The following is a 17,135-nucleotide window of genomic DNA, read 5'->3' as shown; positions in this document are numbered from 1 at the left end:
GCTGAACTGAGGCTCTCGTGTAGCTGAGGGAAACCTTGCTGGTGTGTCAGGAGGTAACAGGCACTGTGGACAAGCAAAGGGCAGGGGAGGTGTGTACCTACAGTTTAGCAAGACCTTGACAGCCTCTCTCACACTGCCTTTATGTCCAGATTGTGGAAGAATGGGTTTAGGAAGAGGATGATCACGTGGGTGGATTATTGGCTGGACTACCAGACTCAAAGAGTTGTGACCATAGTACACAGCCCAGCTGGCCATCGCTCATTAGTGTGATCTAGTAGTAGGGATCAGTAGTAGGACCAATGCTGTTTAATGCTTTCATGAATGCCATGAGTCGTGGGAAATGGGGGAGTCCCAGGAAGTCTGTGGAAACATCCAGCAGTGTCTCCAGGCTGGAGAAATGGGCTGACTGGAATCTCAGGAAGGCCAAAAAGAGCACGGACAAGGCTTTGCAGTTGATGGAGGAACCAGGCCATGCAGTCATGCAGGCTGTGGGCTGGCTGCCTGGGAAGAAATCCTCACAAGAGGATGTGGGGTTTTAGGAGACACCCAGCTGAAAATGAGATAGCAGTGTGCCATTGCAGAAACAGGAGCAATTGCATCCTGAGCTGTGTTAGTCAAAGGGTTGCCAGCAGGTCCAGGAGGGTGAACCTGCCCTCGGGCCCTTGTGAGACCACATCTGCAGTACTGCCCCCAGGCTGGGCTCCCTGCTCCAAGAGGGAGATCAACACACTGCAGCACATCCAACAAAGACCACCAAGTTGATTGGGGGCTGACAAACATGAACTGTGAGGAGATGCTGAGACAACTGACCCCACTCATCTGAGAGAAGGGAAGGCTCAGGGGAGAACTTCTTTCTTTCTACAACTACTTTTTCAGAGGAGACAGAGCAGGTGGGCCTAGTCTCTGGAAGTGTGCAGGAGATAGATCAGGGGGAGTTCTGATCAAGCAATAGGCTCAAAGGAATAAGGAGAGAAGGAACGTGTTTCCCAAGGAGGGTTTGCAGTCTCCATTAGGGGACATGTTCGGGGCTGGACTGAATGTGACTCCGAGTGACGTGATCTTATCAGATCTGTTCCAAGCAAAGCAGTGATCCAGACAACCTCTGTGTGTCCCTGCTCAGCTACGCTGTGACTGTGTGATTCCCCCTGTCCCCCGCCCTCCCTGAACCCTGCACGCCCAGGTCACCCTTGGCCTCCCATCCCCTCTGCTAGAGAGCAGCTCGGAGGCATTGTGCTCGGCCTGCAGAGGGGCAGCTGAAGGGAGGCTCTCAGCCTCCTCCGTGCCATGGGCAGGAGGTGAGTGGCTGCTGTTTGCAGGCGCTGAGCTCGGGGACAGCTCTGGGAAGCTGCTGCATGTGCTGGGCCAAGGCCCTGCTGCTGCCCCAGGCTGCAGCTGGCGCTGGGCAGGCTTCTTGTTGCTGGGGAGCCCTTGCTGGAGGAGGGAGAGAGTGGGATTGCCGGGAGCACAAGTGGTGGCGGTGCAGAGCCGCTGAGCACTCTGAGCCCGGGCGAGCCCCCGAGCGGCGCCGGCGCAGGGCTCAGCCCCGGGGCGGAGCTGGCGGCGGCCGAGAGGAGCGGAGGCGGCGGAGAGGAGGCGCCGCGGCCGGAGCAGAGAGCCGGGGCTGGCGGGGGGCAGCGAGGCGCGGGCGGCGGAGCGGCGGGATGCGGCGGGGCCGGGGCGCAGGGCTGGCGGGGCTGGCCGCGGTGCTCCTGGGTGCGCGGGGCTGCCGGCTGGGACGGGGCCAGGGGCTGCGGGGGCCGGGGCTGGGCCGGGGCTCGCCTGTGACCCTCCTGATCCTCTTGAACCTTATTCCCTTCTCTGTCCTCCCTTCTGCCCCCAATGAGCTCGTTCCCTCCCAGCTTGCCTCTCTATGCCTTACTCCACTTCTGCATTCATCCATCCATCCATCCATCCATCCATCCATCCATCCATCCATCCATCCATCCATCCCAGCCAATCTCTTTTCCTCACTCCCTTCTCCTCTTCCTCACTCGGACTGTCGTTCCAAACATCCCTCATACATTCCTGTCCCCAAACAACCACTCTCAGAGAAACTGTCTCTCCATCCTGTGTTCTCAGATCACACTCCCATCATCTGTGAAGTGTCCCCTTCTCCCCTCTCCCGCTGCACGACATGTTCAGCTGAAGCAAAGGGATTCTTCTTTTCTCCTCGGCAGTGGCTGCGGGCAGAGCCCAGGTGCAGCAGGAGCCGTCGGCAGAGACCACCGAGGGCACCGGCGTCACCATCAACTGCTCCCACCCCAACATTCAGACCGGGAACCTCATCCAGTGGTACCGTCAGCTCCCGGGCCGAGGCCCCGCATTGCTCGTGAGCTCTTTTCAGGGCTCCAAAGAGCTGCAGGCCCCGCCGGGGCGGCTGTCGGTGGCGGCAGACCGCCGGTCCAGCGCCCTGTGGCTCGCCCGGCCCCGGCGCGGGGACGCGGCGGTGTATTACTGCGCGCTGGGAGACACGGGGAGAGGAGCCGGGGCTGCGGCCGGGCACGAACCGCCGAGGGCGGGGCTGGGCGGGGCCGGCGGGGGCGGGGGGACAGCCCCGGGCGGGCCCGCCAGGGGGCGCTGCCGCTCCGCCCGCCGGGGCCGCCTCGCCCCGCCCGCACCCGCCCGGCCCCGGGCCCCGGGCCGCTTCCCCCGCCCGCCGGGCCCCGCCACCAACACCGGCACCACCAGGCCCCCCCAGCAGTCAAGGCCTGGCCTCAGCACCTCTTCTCATTGACGGCCGCTGCGGGTCTGTGCTCCCGAGGCCACCAAAGAGCCGCGCTTGGGCAGCGCTGCCCAGGGACAGGCAGACGGGCTGGGCAAGGCAGGCAGGGCAGGGCGGGCTTTCCCCCAGGCTCTCTTGCTGCCTCCCGACGGGCTCAGACTCTGCTGCCTAACGGGACATCCTCGGGCCTGTCTGTAACGGCCGGCCAGCTCTGCCTCAGAAATGCCTCGCCCAGGGGACAGAGTCCCAGAGCTTTTGCCCTTCCCGGGCACATGCACCAAGGGCTCCCACAAGGCTGTTAGTACCGCCAACAGCCTCCCTGCACGTTCGACGGAGCCAATTAGCAACGGGGCAATTAAGAAGCCAACGCACCCAGGAAGTACCCGGTGCAGCAGAGCTCCTCCTGCCCACGGGCAGCCGGGCAGCCCTCGGCTCACACGGAACATACAGGGCCCCTCCTCGGGCTCCGGCCTTTCCCCCCGAGGACAGCCAAGGGAACCCCGAGCAGGTGCTTTCCTCTGCCCCATCCCCACGGACACTCCAGGGCTGAGTTGCTAATGAAAAGCTTTCCTTGAGAAAGAACAGCCAGAAGGGGTTGCACATTTCGTTACTTTGTAAAAGCTCCGATATACAATGAAAAACTGCATCCTCAGCTACAGGCTGTCACGGAGCTTTCAAAATGTTTCTGCTCATGTTACAGATTCATCCCACCGAGTCAGAAGTTCAAGCTCCACAGCCAGAGGAGAAGCAGATGTCGAGGGCACAGGCAGCTTCAGGTGCTCCCCACAGTGGCTCATTGTTGAGACCATAAGCCTGTTTGACAGGATTCAGATTTTTTTGATTTGAGGCCCAGGAGACACAGTAAAAGCCTGGTCTGGGCACCTGAGGTACCTTAAACTTGGCTGGGTGCCAGGTGCCCCACCAAGCTGCTCTATCACTGCCCCTCCTCAACTGGACAAGGGAGAGAAAATATTACCAAAGCCTCGTGAGTTGAGATAAGGAAGGAAAGATCACTCAGCAATTACAGGCACAGGCAAAACCACTCACTTTGGGGAAATCAGTTTGATTTATTGCCAATCAAATCAGAGTAGGATGGTGAGAAATGAAAAACAAGTCTAAAACAGCTTCCCCCTTCCCCCCTTCTCAGGCTCAGCTTCACTCCTGAATTCTGTGCCTCATCCCCCTAAGCAGCACAGGGGGATGGGGAATGGGGGTTGTGGCCAGTTCATCACACATGTCTCTGCTGCTCCTTCCTCCTCACACTCTTCCTCTGCTCCAATGTGGGGTCCCTCCCATGGCAGACAGTCCTCCATGAACTTCTCCAACGTGGGTCCTTCCCATGGGCTGCAGTTCTTCACTGAGAAGCGCCTACAGGCTCCAGCCGGTCCCTGGGGAACCCTGTGTGGCTCGAGTAGCTGACACAGCTCTTCAAAGTCCATGGTCAGAGGTTTCTGAGGCACAGATTGAAGAACCATCCCTGGTGCATGTCCCAGTTGGACTTCGTAACTGTGTTTGCAGGGAACCACTGGCAGGGGGACAAACAAGGCAGAGTCACAGGCATGGCCAGGCCAGCACATGGATCAGCCCCATGGTCACATGGGATCAGCCCCTCTTGTCCCTGTTTCCAGCTCTCCTCCCATGCCTGCTCCAGGACAAACTGCCTTGATCTGTGTCTCTGCTGCTTCCCCTACACAACCCCTTGCACAATCCCCAAATGCTTTTCCACTGCATCCCGTAAGGATTTCAATTCCATTGTAGGCAGAAACACCCCTAAGTTTATAAGATGATCCTCTTTTCTCACTCTCCTCAGAGGTGTCACCTCCAGACAAGAATTCAACTGTGATATCTGAGGGGTATCCCTGGACAAGATGTCTGTGGAGCAGAGGGTTGTGCTGGATGTCCTCCTGCCCAAGAGAGGTCATGTCTCTGACTCTGGCTGGAATGTTTACAGCACGTGCTGTTCCCAGATATATTTCCCTTGAAAGGCCTCATCTGTGGTGTGGGGAGAAGGGAAAGAGAACTCCTGTAGGGACAGGGACTCCTGCTTCCAGCTGCCTTTGGCTGTTCCAGGTTCTACCTCCCTTCAGACTCTACCGAGGGACAAGGAGCACATCAGGTGCTGCGAAGGGGCCTGCCTCCAACCCCAAGAGAGGTGGGTGCAGGCCCCTGTCTCTGGCTGGACACGGGATGGCAGGAGAAGCTCACCATGGATGCTCCTCCCATGCTGGGGGCTGGTTGGGCTGGTTGTGATCTCCAGGAGCAGCAAAAAGCAGGCAAACAGCCTGCAGCTTCCTATTGCCTGACAGCAGGCTGCTTGATATCATCCTTCAGGCTCCTGCCTGAACTTCCAGGTGCACCAGACCCCATTGGCAATGTTACTGGAGCTGAGTGTCAGCGCTTCTACAGCAGGGTATGTGTGTCTGAGGGGATGCTCAAGCACCTCCTGACTTGGAGGGCTGAGAAAAGCCCATTTGTGGCCTGACTGCCCAAAGAGGAGCCTCCCAGTGCTGAACAACCTCCCCTTGGGCCTTGCAAACCTGGAACACAGTAAGAGTCACAATTTGGTTTCTTCCTTAGGGCTGAGCACTTTAACAACTTTAATTTATCTCCCTACAGAGCCTCCCCGGGCAGAGGTGTGGAGTCCCAAGCACATCTGTCTGCAGCAGCAGGGAGAGTGTTGCTCCACCCTTGACACTGAGGTTTGGTGGATGCTTTGGGCTGGCAGAGGGAGGAGAAGTGGTGAACTCTCAAGTTTCGTCTCCCTCTTTCTGTGTGTACCCTGGACATGCCGTGCATGGGAGTGTGTGACATGGTCCTGGTTTTCCTGGCAGCACTGGTGGCACTGGCATCTTTTAGTGAGACACAACATTCAGGCTGGGGAGGAGCAGGGCAAGAGGTTGTCCTGCCAGTGGTGGGAGGGGAAATTCGAGTTGTGACTCTGCAGGAAACTGGGACTGATTCTGTAGGTAGAGCAGGGACTGCAGGTGGGACTGGAACATTGTCAGGGAGATGTCAGCTGTGATGGGAATGGAGGGAGGTAGAAGACTCTGCACATCCCTGTGAGTGTTCACAACCACCTTTCTAGGGGTTGTTTTTGCACAGGTGTTTCGAGAAAGACAGAACTGCTAGGGTAGAGTCCAACACTAGAAATGGAAACTTCTCTCCCAGGCATATTTGACAAAATGCTTTCAGCCTGTGTAGGAATGGCCAAAATCATCAGGAGAAGGCTGGGTCAATGCAAGGAGTGTTGAAATTCCTTTCTGGCTTTACAGGTCATGCGCAGAAGGACTCTGTGCTCCAATCCCCTCCAGAAGGGACCATCCAATCAAGATACAACACAACACTCTACTTTGATTTCTTCACCAGGTATTCCAACCCCGACATCTACTGGTAACAGCAGCTCCCAAACCAGTCCCCTCCAATGCTGCTGGGGTTGAGCAAGTACAAAGCTCGTGTGGATTCAGGGAGGTTCTCCTCTGTGCTGTCTGCAGAGGAATCCCAGGTGCTTCTGTGTGTGGGGGATGCCGAGCTCCAGGACAGCGCTCTCTGTCTCTGCATGCTGAGTCCACATCTGTGCCCTCAGTGTGCAGCACTGCACAGGAAGGGGAGGGTGTGTGCTGGGGAGCGACTCCCTCCCCACCACTGCCTGGGTGTAGCTCTGAGCTCAGCCTGCCCAGGAACTGCACACTGGTGCTGGGGTGAGGCTGGGTCTCTGCCTGCCCAGCCTGTGCAGCAGGGAGAAAATCTGGGCATATTGCAATGAACCACAGAACTGGATGGGTTGGAAGGCACCTTCTGAGATCATGCAGGCCCTGTTCAAGCTGGGTCAGATAGAGCAGGTTAACCAGGACCATGTTAGTTTGGGTTTTTAAACTGGTGTCCACTACCTCTAGTTCTGTCAGTGGGCACTGCTGTGAAGAGTCTCTTCTTCATTCCCTCCCATCAGGTATTTACAGACACTGCCAAGATCCCCCTCGAGCCTTCTCTTCCCCAGGCTGAACACTGCCAGCCCGCTCAGCCTGTCCTCATAGGAAAGCTGCTCCAGTCCCTGCACCAATTTGCTGGGCTCATTCAGCTATCTTTCTTGTACTGGGGAGCCCAGAACTGGACCCAGCACTGCAGAGGTGGCCTCACCAGAGCTGAGTAGAGAGGAAAGATCAGGCCCCTTGTCCTGCTGGTGATGTTCTTCCTACTGCAGCCCAGGAGATGCTCTTGGCCTTCCTTGCCACGAGGGTGCATTGCCACAGCAGAGTCGGGAACAATCGTGAGCTTCCGAAACTGAGCAGACACAGCCATGAGTATTCAGGAGAAGTATCCCAGCTGCTTATCCAGCTCTTACTCTTCCTCAACATCCACCTGTGAACATTATAGGAGGAGGGGGCTCTTGGTAGAAGATGTAAGTGCTCCTGTGGCTTTACCTCCTGGAAATAAAAGCCAAAGGAGGGAAAATGTCCTCCTAGCCCTGCACCTGGGGATCAGGGAAAGCCTCAACATGTGTCAAAGGCCCATCAGCCAGACACTGGACAAGATGCTCTCTTCAACCCCTTGAGTTGTCCCCCTGCTTTTCAGGTCTCTTTCTGCAATAAGGACACCCAGAATCACCACGAGGTTTCCCCCCAGAGCCTTGACTCAAGAGATCCTATTGTTTCAGGGGACAGGACCCTTTCAGTGCCTTGAGGAACTCACCTGAGGAACTTCACCAGAGGTCACTGCAAAGGTCTGTGGAAGGTGAGAGTGGCCAGTTCACTAAAGCTCTCTGATCAAGTCCTCTTTCCTTTCGAAGGGAAGAACAACTAAAAGGGAAAGTGATAATCAAGGCACACAATGACAGCAGTCTCTCAGGAAGTGATGAGGGAGACAAGGAGGGAGACCAGAGTATTTCAGCCTCTACTTGATGGGCCATCAGGGAACTGCAGGTGAAGCTTTGAAGTGTTTGAGGCTGAGCTTTGTAAGTGACAAGAGGAACCTGAGGATTTGGGAAGTTTGAGGGTGTCCTGGGGGAATAGGGAAGAGTTCTGAAGGAATGCTTAGGGGAAGGGTCAAATTTGGTGGGGAAGAGGGGACTGGAGAGGAGCAAGGGGAGGCGATAGAGACGAGGAAGGAAAAAAAGAGCCAGTAGCACAGAAGCAGGGCTCAGTCAGAGCACATTTTGGGATGGTTCCTGTGCCTGATCACTACTGTACCCCTTGTCTTATGAAATCGTTTTTCAACCATCCTACTGAGTAACTTCACTCTCTTTCCAAGTGTGAGGTTTGCAAGTTCTGAGTGCAAATAAGTGGAGAGAGTGATGTGAAAGAGAGAGTTGGGTGCCAGTATTTGGAGAGCCAACCAATGCCATAGGGATTGTAGGCCTGGGTGTCAGCAGTTGAATCACCAGGGTGTGTGCTGTAAAATCTACGTGCCAGCAACTGGAGAAGGGTCACAGGTCATAGAGCCTATCACCCTCTGTGCCAGCAGCTGGAGGGACTGGAGTGTAAGCAAGGTCTGGGTGCCAGCAACTGGAGAAGGAAGAAGGTGGCAGAGGGGTCATACATCTTGCTGTCAGCAACTGCAGGGACCACACTGCACATGTATGTGTGGCAGGTCTAAGAACCAGTGACTGGAGGGACCTCAGTGTGTTTCTCATTCTTCTTTCTGAAATGAACCCGATGGTCATGGGTGTGTATGTGGAATTGGCAGCATATTTCAGGGAGTGGGCAGAAAAGCTGTATCTGAAGTCTGAGACAGAGGTGGGTAAGGGAGCCCAGGGCCCACTCATGGCTGCTAGACAGGCTGATATTAACAAGCCATGGTAATGTTATAGGGATCTAAGCGTGTGGGGATGATGGTGAGAGGAGTGGGAGATTTCACACACCTTTTTACTAGTGAACATCAGGCTGGCCTAGCCAGAGAGAAGGAGGAGACCCAGGTGCTGGGTGAGAGGGCCCAGGCTCCAGGCACGGCTATTAGATGGGCTTAGGGACAGTACTGTTTTTTTTAGGGATGCACAAACGTGAGTTTTGAGTGACAGCAGAGGGTGTAAGCGTGTGTGTTTTCACAGAGAACTGTATGTCACAGGTGTACTGGAGACAGTCAAGCCATGGGCTACTTAGGTGATGAATAGCCTGGAGCATGTCTCATATGGAGATCCCAGCTGAAAGAGCTGGGACTGTTCAGCACAGAGAAGAGAAGTCTCATCACTGTGTAAAAATATCGGAAGGGAGGGTGTGAAGAAGGCAGAGCCAGGCTCTTCTGCATGGTGCCCTGTGACAGGACAAGAGGCATTGAGCACAAAGTGAAACACAGGAGGCTCTCTCTGAACACCAGGGAACAATGTTTGACTGTGAGGGTGAGGAAGCATTGGCACAGGATGCCCAGAGAGTTTGTGGGGTCTCCAACCTTGGAGGCATTCAAAAGCCATGTGGACATGGTCCTGACAATGCAGGTCTAGGTGAGTCTCCTAAGCAGGGGATTGGAGCAGGTGACCTTCGCATGTCCCTTCCAAATTTAAGAATGCTGTGATTCCATAATGTGAGACATGAGGAGAAGCTGAGAGAAATGACCTGTTTCAGCCTTCAAATGAGACACTAAAGGGAGAGGTTTCTAACCTTCTAACACTTGACTGGAGGATGGAGAGAGGAGCCAAACCTGGAGGATGATTGGAGGAAGCCAGAGGGAGCAAAACTCTTATTGAGCATAGTGATTGAAAGAAAGGCAATGGACACAGTCTGGAATAGGGGAAATTTATAGTGGAAATTAGGAATGTGTTTTGGTTTTACCCATGTGGTTGGAGCATGGGTGTAGATGGATCCCAGTAAGAATGGCACTGCAGCTCCATAAGGTGTTGGTTAAAATACCATTAACTGAGATAAGACAAGAAGGAAAAGGGGATGGCACAGGTAATGTTATGTCCCTTCAGATTCTGGCAATTCTCAATTATGGATCATGAAAAGGACCTTGAGTTGGGGTTTGTCACGTGCAGCAAATCCTGCCCGTTCTGAGATTCACTGACATTGTCGTCTCTGGAGTTGTCATGGGATTTTCTTAGACATAGGCAAGTCTATTCATCATTTCTACTGCTGAGCAAAATAACGTTCATATGAAAACACGGTGTTTCATTCACTCCTGGGTAAAGACAAGGACATGTTTGTGGCATCATTGCCGAGTGCCAAGTGATATATGGAGCACAGCACAGCACGTGTCCGTGCCTGCTCAGGTCAGCTGCCATGCGCATCCCTAACTCCTCCAGGAACAATCATCTTCTGGTTACGGTGGGCCACTACAGGCAGGCAGGGAGATACACTGGTTCCTGAGGTACTTTAGTTTGGGTAGAGGGAGAAAGCTGATACTGCCTGGAGGATTCAAAAGGGACAGTCGGGATCTGCAGGGCTTGGAGTGTCATTCTTCAGGTGTCAGAGAGCTGCATCCTAGAGGTGTGCTGAGGGAGGTGTAGGGGCAGACACTACGATGGAGCCAGGTGCAGAAAGTCAGACAAAGAGAGTATTAGGGATGTTGAGGGAGGAGACACAAGCATCAAGAATGGAGAGACTCCCAATGAGGATGGTTGCAGGTTGAGGACTATGGCTGTGTTTCTCCTCTCAGTAGAAATACAGAAATCCTCATCTTCCTGAACATGTCTTATGTCTGCTACGAAGCCTAGGGAGGCAGATCCACCTCCAGAGCTTGTTGTAGGGTTGTTACTATAAAAGCCAGCAGAGGAACTCTCTAAGACTCCTTTTGGAGTTTTAGAAAGCAGGCATTCTTTGTTGCTGTGCTGGGCACACACGCAAATATCTTCATATTGTGTGCCCACGAGTGTGCCTAAGATCTATATGTGGCAGCTAATATACAGTGTGATCATACATAGTCATAATTTTTCTGAGAAGTGAGCAACATATGCATTGGATTTCCTGCAACTAATTATAATATCTGCATCCCAATTTTCTTGCTGGGTGGTGGTCTTGAGGGGTCCCTGGTGGTCGTTGGTAGTCTTCCTCACCATGTCTGCTGGTTGACCTCAGTGCTCACACATGCTCACAAAGGCCTGTTTAGGAGGTGCTGTGCAGCTGTGTTGTGTCTTGAGCTGGTGTGTTTTAATTTGCCCTGTCCGTGTTCCTGTTATCTTTAAGAATAGGCCCCGACTGTCTTATTTATTACTGTTTTCTCTTCAAACCCCTTTCTTCTTCACAAAAGCACCAACCTTCAGCTGTATCTGCACACTCCAGATGTTACATTGACATTGACCTACTTTATTCTCAGAAAAAAGGATGTTCAGCAAGATGAAAAAGCAAGATGAAAAAATCTGTTAGCAAGCTGTTTTGGCTCACAGGGTAAGCTTCAGCCTGTTCTTCCACCTGGGAAAGACTGTGTTGTCCTTAGAACCCACCACTTCTCTAGAAACCTCCTTTTACAGCCTGAGGAGGTTCAGCACTTCCATAAGAATATTCCTGTTATTAGCATTATTGTTACCTGGATCATTATTCGCCTCATTGTGGAGGTTTTCTGTTGGAAAGCCCATATAAGACTTAAGGAAAATGACCAGGATGTTATCTTTGTTGTGACTGGTCCATGGGACCACTCTGGAGTTGATCTGGAAAGCAGGTGGCGGTAGTGGTCTCCACCTGCCCCTCCCCCCACCCCTTTGTGTGCCCTTTCAGCTCTGGGGTGAAGGGCTGCCCCATCCCCACCCCTCACAGTGCAGCGCTCCAGTGGGTGCCCCATGTGCAGCTTGTGTGTGTGGCGGTGGGGGGTGATTCACTGATCCCTCATCCTGTTTCCCTACTGACACCTCAGGCCTTTTCCCTATGGATTAAGTTGTCCTTCTTGCCTCTGGGTTTGTGGCATCCAGCAGCCTTGCTGGAGACAGGTTCCTCTCTTAGACTGTAGTTTACACCACCGGAGCAGGACACAACCATAGACCCTGGGCTGCTGCACAGCAGGGCTCACCTGCTATTTCTGAGGTTGTGGGCGAGAGGTGTTGCAGAGCAAAGAAATGGGAGACGTGAGAGAAACAGAAGAGACGTCTCTTCCCAGAAGAAATAGCAGTGTCCCCAGAGAGCTGAGGACCTCGGGGGAAGATGTGAAACCCCTGACCTCCCAGATGGCCCAGCAGTGGCTGTGCAGAAGAGCAGGTGATTCTAGCTGGGGAGGTGAGGACTCCACTGTCAGCTGACCGGGAACAGCCTCTTCCCACAACTGGGACCCCCAGAGCCCCCAGGGCCCCTCACTGTGGAGATGCTGAGAATGCCCTTGGCTGAGGGACCCACAGAGGAGGGAGAAACCCAGAAGGAGCATTTCAGGCACAGGAAGAACAGATTGTTTCCCTCCCCTGCTTCTTCCTTTGTTCCCACAACAGAGTAATTTCCGGCAGCTCTGTTATCTGGGGGCTGGGAGGTGCTTTTCTGACTCTCTTTCACTGAATAAATGGGCAGGTTGGTCTCGATATGCAACTCGGATATCTCATCCTCACAGCCATCCTGGGGCAACTGCTGGGTAAGTCCTGGCTTTCTAGAAACACATAGTTCTTCTTCTCCTAAGGAAACCCTCAGCAGCCTTATCGGGTCCATATGGGGAAGGAGTCCTGAATAACAGGAGAACACTGGGAAAATGTCAGCTGAAATCTGTGGTTTTCACTGGTTCTCTCAAAATGCTCTTACTTTTGAAAAGGAGAGAGGAGAGATACCTCAGGCCCCCTCTCCATCTTCTCTCTCCCCTTTGATCCATTCCTCTCTACCGCTCTCTTCAGATCCACCTGCTGTCACCATAGGAGATCTCAGCTGTCTCTGGGGTCCAATGTTTCTCGATTTCCAAAGCAGGTTAGCAGATCCTATCAGTGCTGCTACAGGGACTTTAAAGCACTCATCCCACTGACCCCTGAGGATCCTAGGGCCCTCAAGTCTGCCTCCTGCCTGGCACATCCCTGCCATGGCCTCCACTTTCCTCCTGGTTGTGAATATATCCAGGGCTCATCTTTCAAACACTGGTCTCAGCTGTGTGTTTACTCAGGGACCAAGGACCCCTCAGAGATAACAGGGATAGGGAAGCAGGAGGAAACTTTTTAATGCAGTTCCAAGGGCCCCTCAACATTACGGAGGGGTACTGGTACCAGCACACAAAAGACAAACATGACAGTCTGTTCCCTTCACCACTGGACAGTAGAAGAAGAAACAGAAACACAGCACAGCTCTCCTCAGGGTCCATTCTGGTCTGAGATCTTGGAGCTCCTGTCCAAAACTAGTCTCCACCTTGCAGTGCCCAGGCCTCATGATGTTACTGTAGGGCAAGGGACAGGAAGCTTTCTCCTCCAGGGTTTTACATCCATTTCTAATATGCTTATACAAGGCTTCCCAGCAGAGCTATTGAGCTTCCCTTTCTTCCAGGCACCATGGGGCAGACCACAGTCACCCAGCAAGAAGGACAAGTCACTGCAGAGGAGAGAGGCACCTTCCAGATCACCTGCACATACCAGGTCTCTAACCTTTATGGATTCTCCTGGTACCAGCAGAGGAAAGGCCAAGCTCCCCAGCTGCTCTCATATCAGGCAGCAGCTGGCACAAGGCAGAGCACCTGTCTCACCACGCTGCTGAACACCACAGGGAAATACAGCGTCCTGCGGCTGGAGGAAGTTGAGGTCTCTGACAGTGCCTTGTACCTCTGTGCTGTGCAAGACACCCTGGTGCAAGGAGGTTCCTTGGCTGTGCAAGAAGCCAAGGGGAGGGAAGGGATGTGTGTGTGCGAGGCTGAGCTTGGGGGAAGGGACCCTCAGCTCTCCCCTGGCAGCTCTGCTTCCCCTGGGCCTGCAGGGATCTGCAGGTCAAAATTTTCTTCCAGGAGGGGAGAGTGTCAGTGGTTTGAGACGAAGGAGAAGGTGGTGACAGAGTCTCAGGTCCTCTTGTTCTCACCATGGTTCACATGGTTTTTCTGCCCATTAGATATGGTGAGGGGGCAGGCAGTGCAGGAGGTTGTGGCTGTTTGTTCAATGGTTCCTTGCTGCTGCTCTTTCCTTTCTGTAATTCCCTGCTGTGCATTGCTTCCTCAGGTTTTCCTGCAGGCCTGTCTCTCTTAGAGTACCTGCTCTGGGATGTGTCCCTCAGAGGTCAGAGTTCAAAGTACAATGGAAAATATAAAGAGGATGTTGTGGGGCAACGCTCCTTCCTGGAATTGCATGATTATTACAATAGTGGATAATAGTCTGAAACACCTTGTAGATTCTCCTGTTGCTGCATCACCATGTGCTGGGATCCAGAGGACCTGCTCTCCCCAGTGCACTCTGCCAGTCCTTGGAGCCCTTCTCATGCCCTACCTCATGGGCCTGCCACGAGAAGACCCGGCCTTGGGGACAGCTGCCTCATGCCTGGGGGAAGCTCAGGCAGCACAGATGGATCATGGGGGCTTGGGCACTGGCTGCTGTCCTTGGGGTGCCCTGTCTGGTGGGAGCTGGGGGTGTGTGAGTGACAGGAGGGCTGTGGTGTGAGGGCTGGACAGGCTGAATTCAACATCTACCTTAGGGTCATCTTAGCCCTTTGAACTGTGTAACTGCTGGGCTGTGGGGTGATCTCTTTGGGGGATGGACGCTGTAGAGGTGACGTGTCATTGCTATCTTTGCCCTTGAGTGCAGGTCACACCCCTCATTCTCGGGAGAGGTGGGAAGATGATGAGGAGAAGTTCTGGGGCTGTTTTAAAAGATTTTTCTGCATCCTTTGCTGGTATCTTTTGACTGAGTTTCTTTTCCTAGTACTAAAGCAAGAAAAACTCCCTTTTGCACAAACTTCTGAGCTACTAACCTCTCAGAGCCTCCAGGAGCATTGGACTCCTCTCTAGGGGATAGCAGAGGTCAGGTTCCCTTTCTGCAGGTCATGCTCTGAGGCCAAGGGCCTGTGTCTGAGCAGAGATGCCAGAAGGCAGAGCCCTATGGCCACTGGCTGTGGAGGAGCCAGGGATGTCTTCCTCAGCTTCAAGAAACAGTGCCTGAGAGGGCCGACTGCCATGTGTCCCATCCTCCCCTTCCTCTCCAAATGCTGAAACATCTGCTTGGTCCCCGACCCGATCACCCACCAATCAATAAAATGCCTTTTTTCCTCAGCAACTCGATACAATGTCCACCAATAAAAGAATTATGTGGAGGCAGAGGCTGGGATGCAGAAAGCTTTAATGACTCTGAAGAGGGAAAAGAGTTCACTTTGAGAGGAGGCAGCCAGAGCAGAGAGAGCACCAACAGCTGCCAAATGTCTGTGCCCATTGGCCATGGTGGAGATCCCAGAAGGGATCCGTCATCACAAAGGAAGAGGGGCCAGCAGATCCCCCAGCTTGGCTTTGGAGTCTTACAGCCTAGAAGAAGAGAAGAGAAGAAAGTCATGGGAGGGCGTAGAAGACAGGGGAGTTAGACTTTGGCCATGTTTTCAGAGAGACCCCGCTGCCCTCTCTTGGGAGGATGCTCAGCCTCTCTGAAATCGCTGGCCAGGAGCTCTGTCCTCAGTCCAGCATGAGCTTCTGGGTTCCTGGTGGTCCTTGTCCGGGCTGTCACTGGTGGCTTTAGCAGGGGGGGCACCTTCTGCCACAGTAGCGGCTGGTAATGCAGGAGAGGTCAAAGCCCCCAGAGTTGATGGGCACTCCGTCACAGCTGAGGATGCTGCCAACGGCAGCGGAGGTGGAGGAGCCCACAACGGTGTTCTGTGGGAAGGAGCTGAGGATGGGTCCGGGCAGGGTCACCACCACGGGTGAGGGCTGGATAACGATGGTGGAGTTCTGGCACTGCCTGACACAGGGCTCATTGCAGCTGTTGGCCAGTGGGGTGGGGCCACAGGGCCGGCAGCAGGGCTCGCAGGGCTGGCACTGGTCACAGCAGGACATGTCTTGAGGCCCGAGGAACACCTGGGAGAGAGGGCAGGGAGGAAGAAAAACATGGGGACGTGTGAGGAGCAGCTTGTCAATGCACCATGAGGCAGCTACAGAACATGCAGTGCCTAAATCTGAAGTCTATGAAGAGATGAATGAGGGTTTCTTGGACTCATCCTGAGACTGATCAAAAAGAAGCACCAGCTCCTATGTGGCTACTGTCTATCCCTGAGTACAGAAGCCTCGTCACTACTGTTCCATCTTCCCTCCAAGATTAACTCTCCCCACTCCCCTCTCACATGACAAGCAGCCCCAAGATCTGGTATAGAACAAAGCCAGTCTCAGCTGACAGATTCACTGAAGTGAGACTTCCTTTGCGAGAAAGCAGAGAAGGAGAACGGGCCTCGGACTCACCTGGTTCTCAAGGAGACGGACACAAGAGAAGTGGCTGAGAGAGTGAGGAGCTGGGCTGGCTTTTATCCTGGACCTTTACTGCCCCAGGCTGACAGAGGCATCCCTTGTAGAGGTGGTTATTATCTGACAAGCTCATCCTGAATGCAAAATATCCCGCCTAATGCTATGGGCTGTGTTTTGCCTTCCGGAATTGCTGTCTTTTCATTTCCTGCTTGATGTCAGGTACATTCCCCAGTGAAGGCATCTTTTGCATCACAGGATGAGAGGCCCAAGCATTTCCGGAGCATGACATACAAACATGCACACACACACACACACACACACACACAAAGCTAGACCTCTAGTAATTCAGAGTTTATTGAGAAGACTCAAGACTCCCAAAGAGAGAGTCATATATACTGTCCACTCAAGTGTTGGACTTCAGAGAGTCATATTCTCCCAGCCCTGTTTCCAAGGGTTCCGTGTGGCTGAGGGAAGACAGGTGTGTCCTTGGTGAGAGCGGGAGATGCAATTGATGAGAGAATTGTGTCCAGCTTGAGCCCATTCACCCCACAAAATCCTTTTCCCTGCTCTCTGTCTGTCCCTGAGTACCGTGGACATGGATGTGGGCTTTAGGCATGGGATGGAGGTGCTTCTAGGTGCTGGTAGGAGAGCCTGTGGGTTCATTCCTGATCGCATGATGAAACAAGCCATGGAGACGTGACCAGGTAGGTCAGCCCTGCTGTGAGCTAATGCTAGCTGGGAAGTTCAGAGGTGACCATGGGTCAAGGGCAGGATCAGTGTCTCCAGAAAGAGGGTTCATTCCATTTGCAGTGTACATCTGCTTTGAGGTGGGATAAGTCCCATGTGTGAGCTGATGTCTCTTCACTGACTGAGGGAAAGAGGAGGCCACGAAGATGGTGAGAGGGATGGAACACCTCTCCTATGAGGAAAGGCTGAGTGAGGTGGGATTGTTCAGCCTGGAGAGGAGACAGGTCTAGAGAGACCTTCTTGAGGTCTTTCAATTCTTAAAGGGAAGCTTATAAGAAAGACAGAGAAAGATGTTTTCAAAGGGCCTGTAGTAATAAAGAGGCAATGGCTTTAAACTGAAAGAAGGTAGATATAGATTGGTCATAAGGAAGAAAATATTTCCTATGAGGGTTTTGACACACTGGCAGAGATTTACCCAAGAAGTTGAGGAAGCTCC

The 17,135-nt window shown here is 53.6% G+C and overlaps 1 pseudogene and 1 gene segment (V, D, J or C); one reads left to right on the top strand and one right to left on the bottom strand.

Annotated features, from left to right (window-relative positions):
• Positions 1 to 1,661: 1,661 nt before the first annotated feature.
• On the top strand, positions 1,662 to 4,572 carry LOC141953269 (T cell receptor alpha variable 4-like). The segment is given in 4 exon segments: positions 1,662 to 1,713; positions 2,178 to 2,463; positions 3,905 to 3,958; positions 4,533 to 4,572. Coding segments are annotated over 4 exon segments (432 nt in total).
• A 10,660-nt stretch (positions 4,573 to 15,232) lies between these two features.
• LOC141953289 (feather keratin Cos1-1/Cos1-3/Cos2-1-like) lies at positions 15,233 to 16,085 on the bottom strand (annotated as a pseudogene).
• Between the last annotated feature and the right edge of the window lie 1,050 nt (positions 16,086 to 17,135).

The sequence above is a fragment of the Strix uralensis genome, chromosome 22, assembly GCF_047716275.1.
Source record: "Strix uralensis isolate ZFMK-TIS-50842 chromosome 22, bStrUra1, whole genome shotgun sequence".
NCBI lineage: Eukaryota > Metazoa > Chordata > Aves > Strigiformes > Strigidae > Strix > Strix uralensis.
This window is presented reverse-complemented; position numbering and strand designations above follow the sequence as displayed.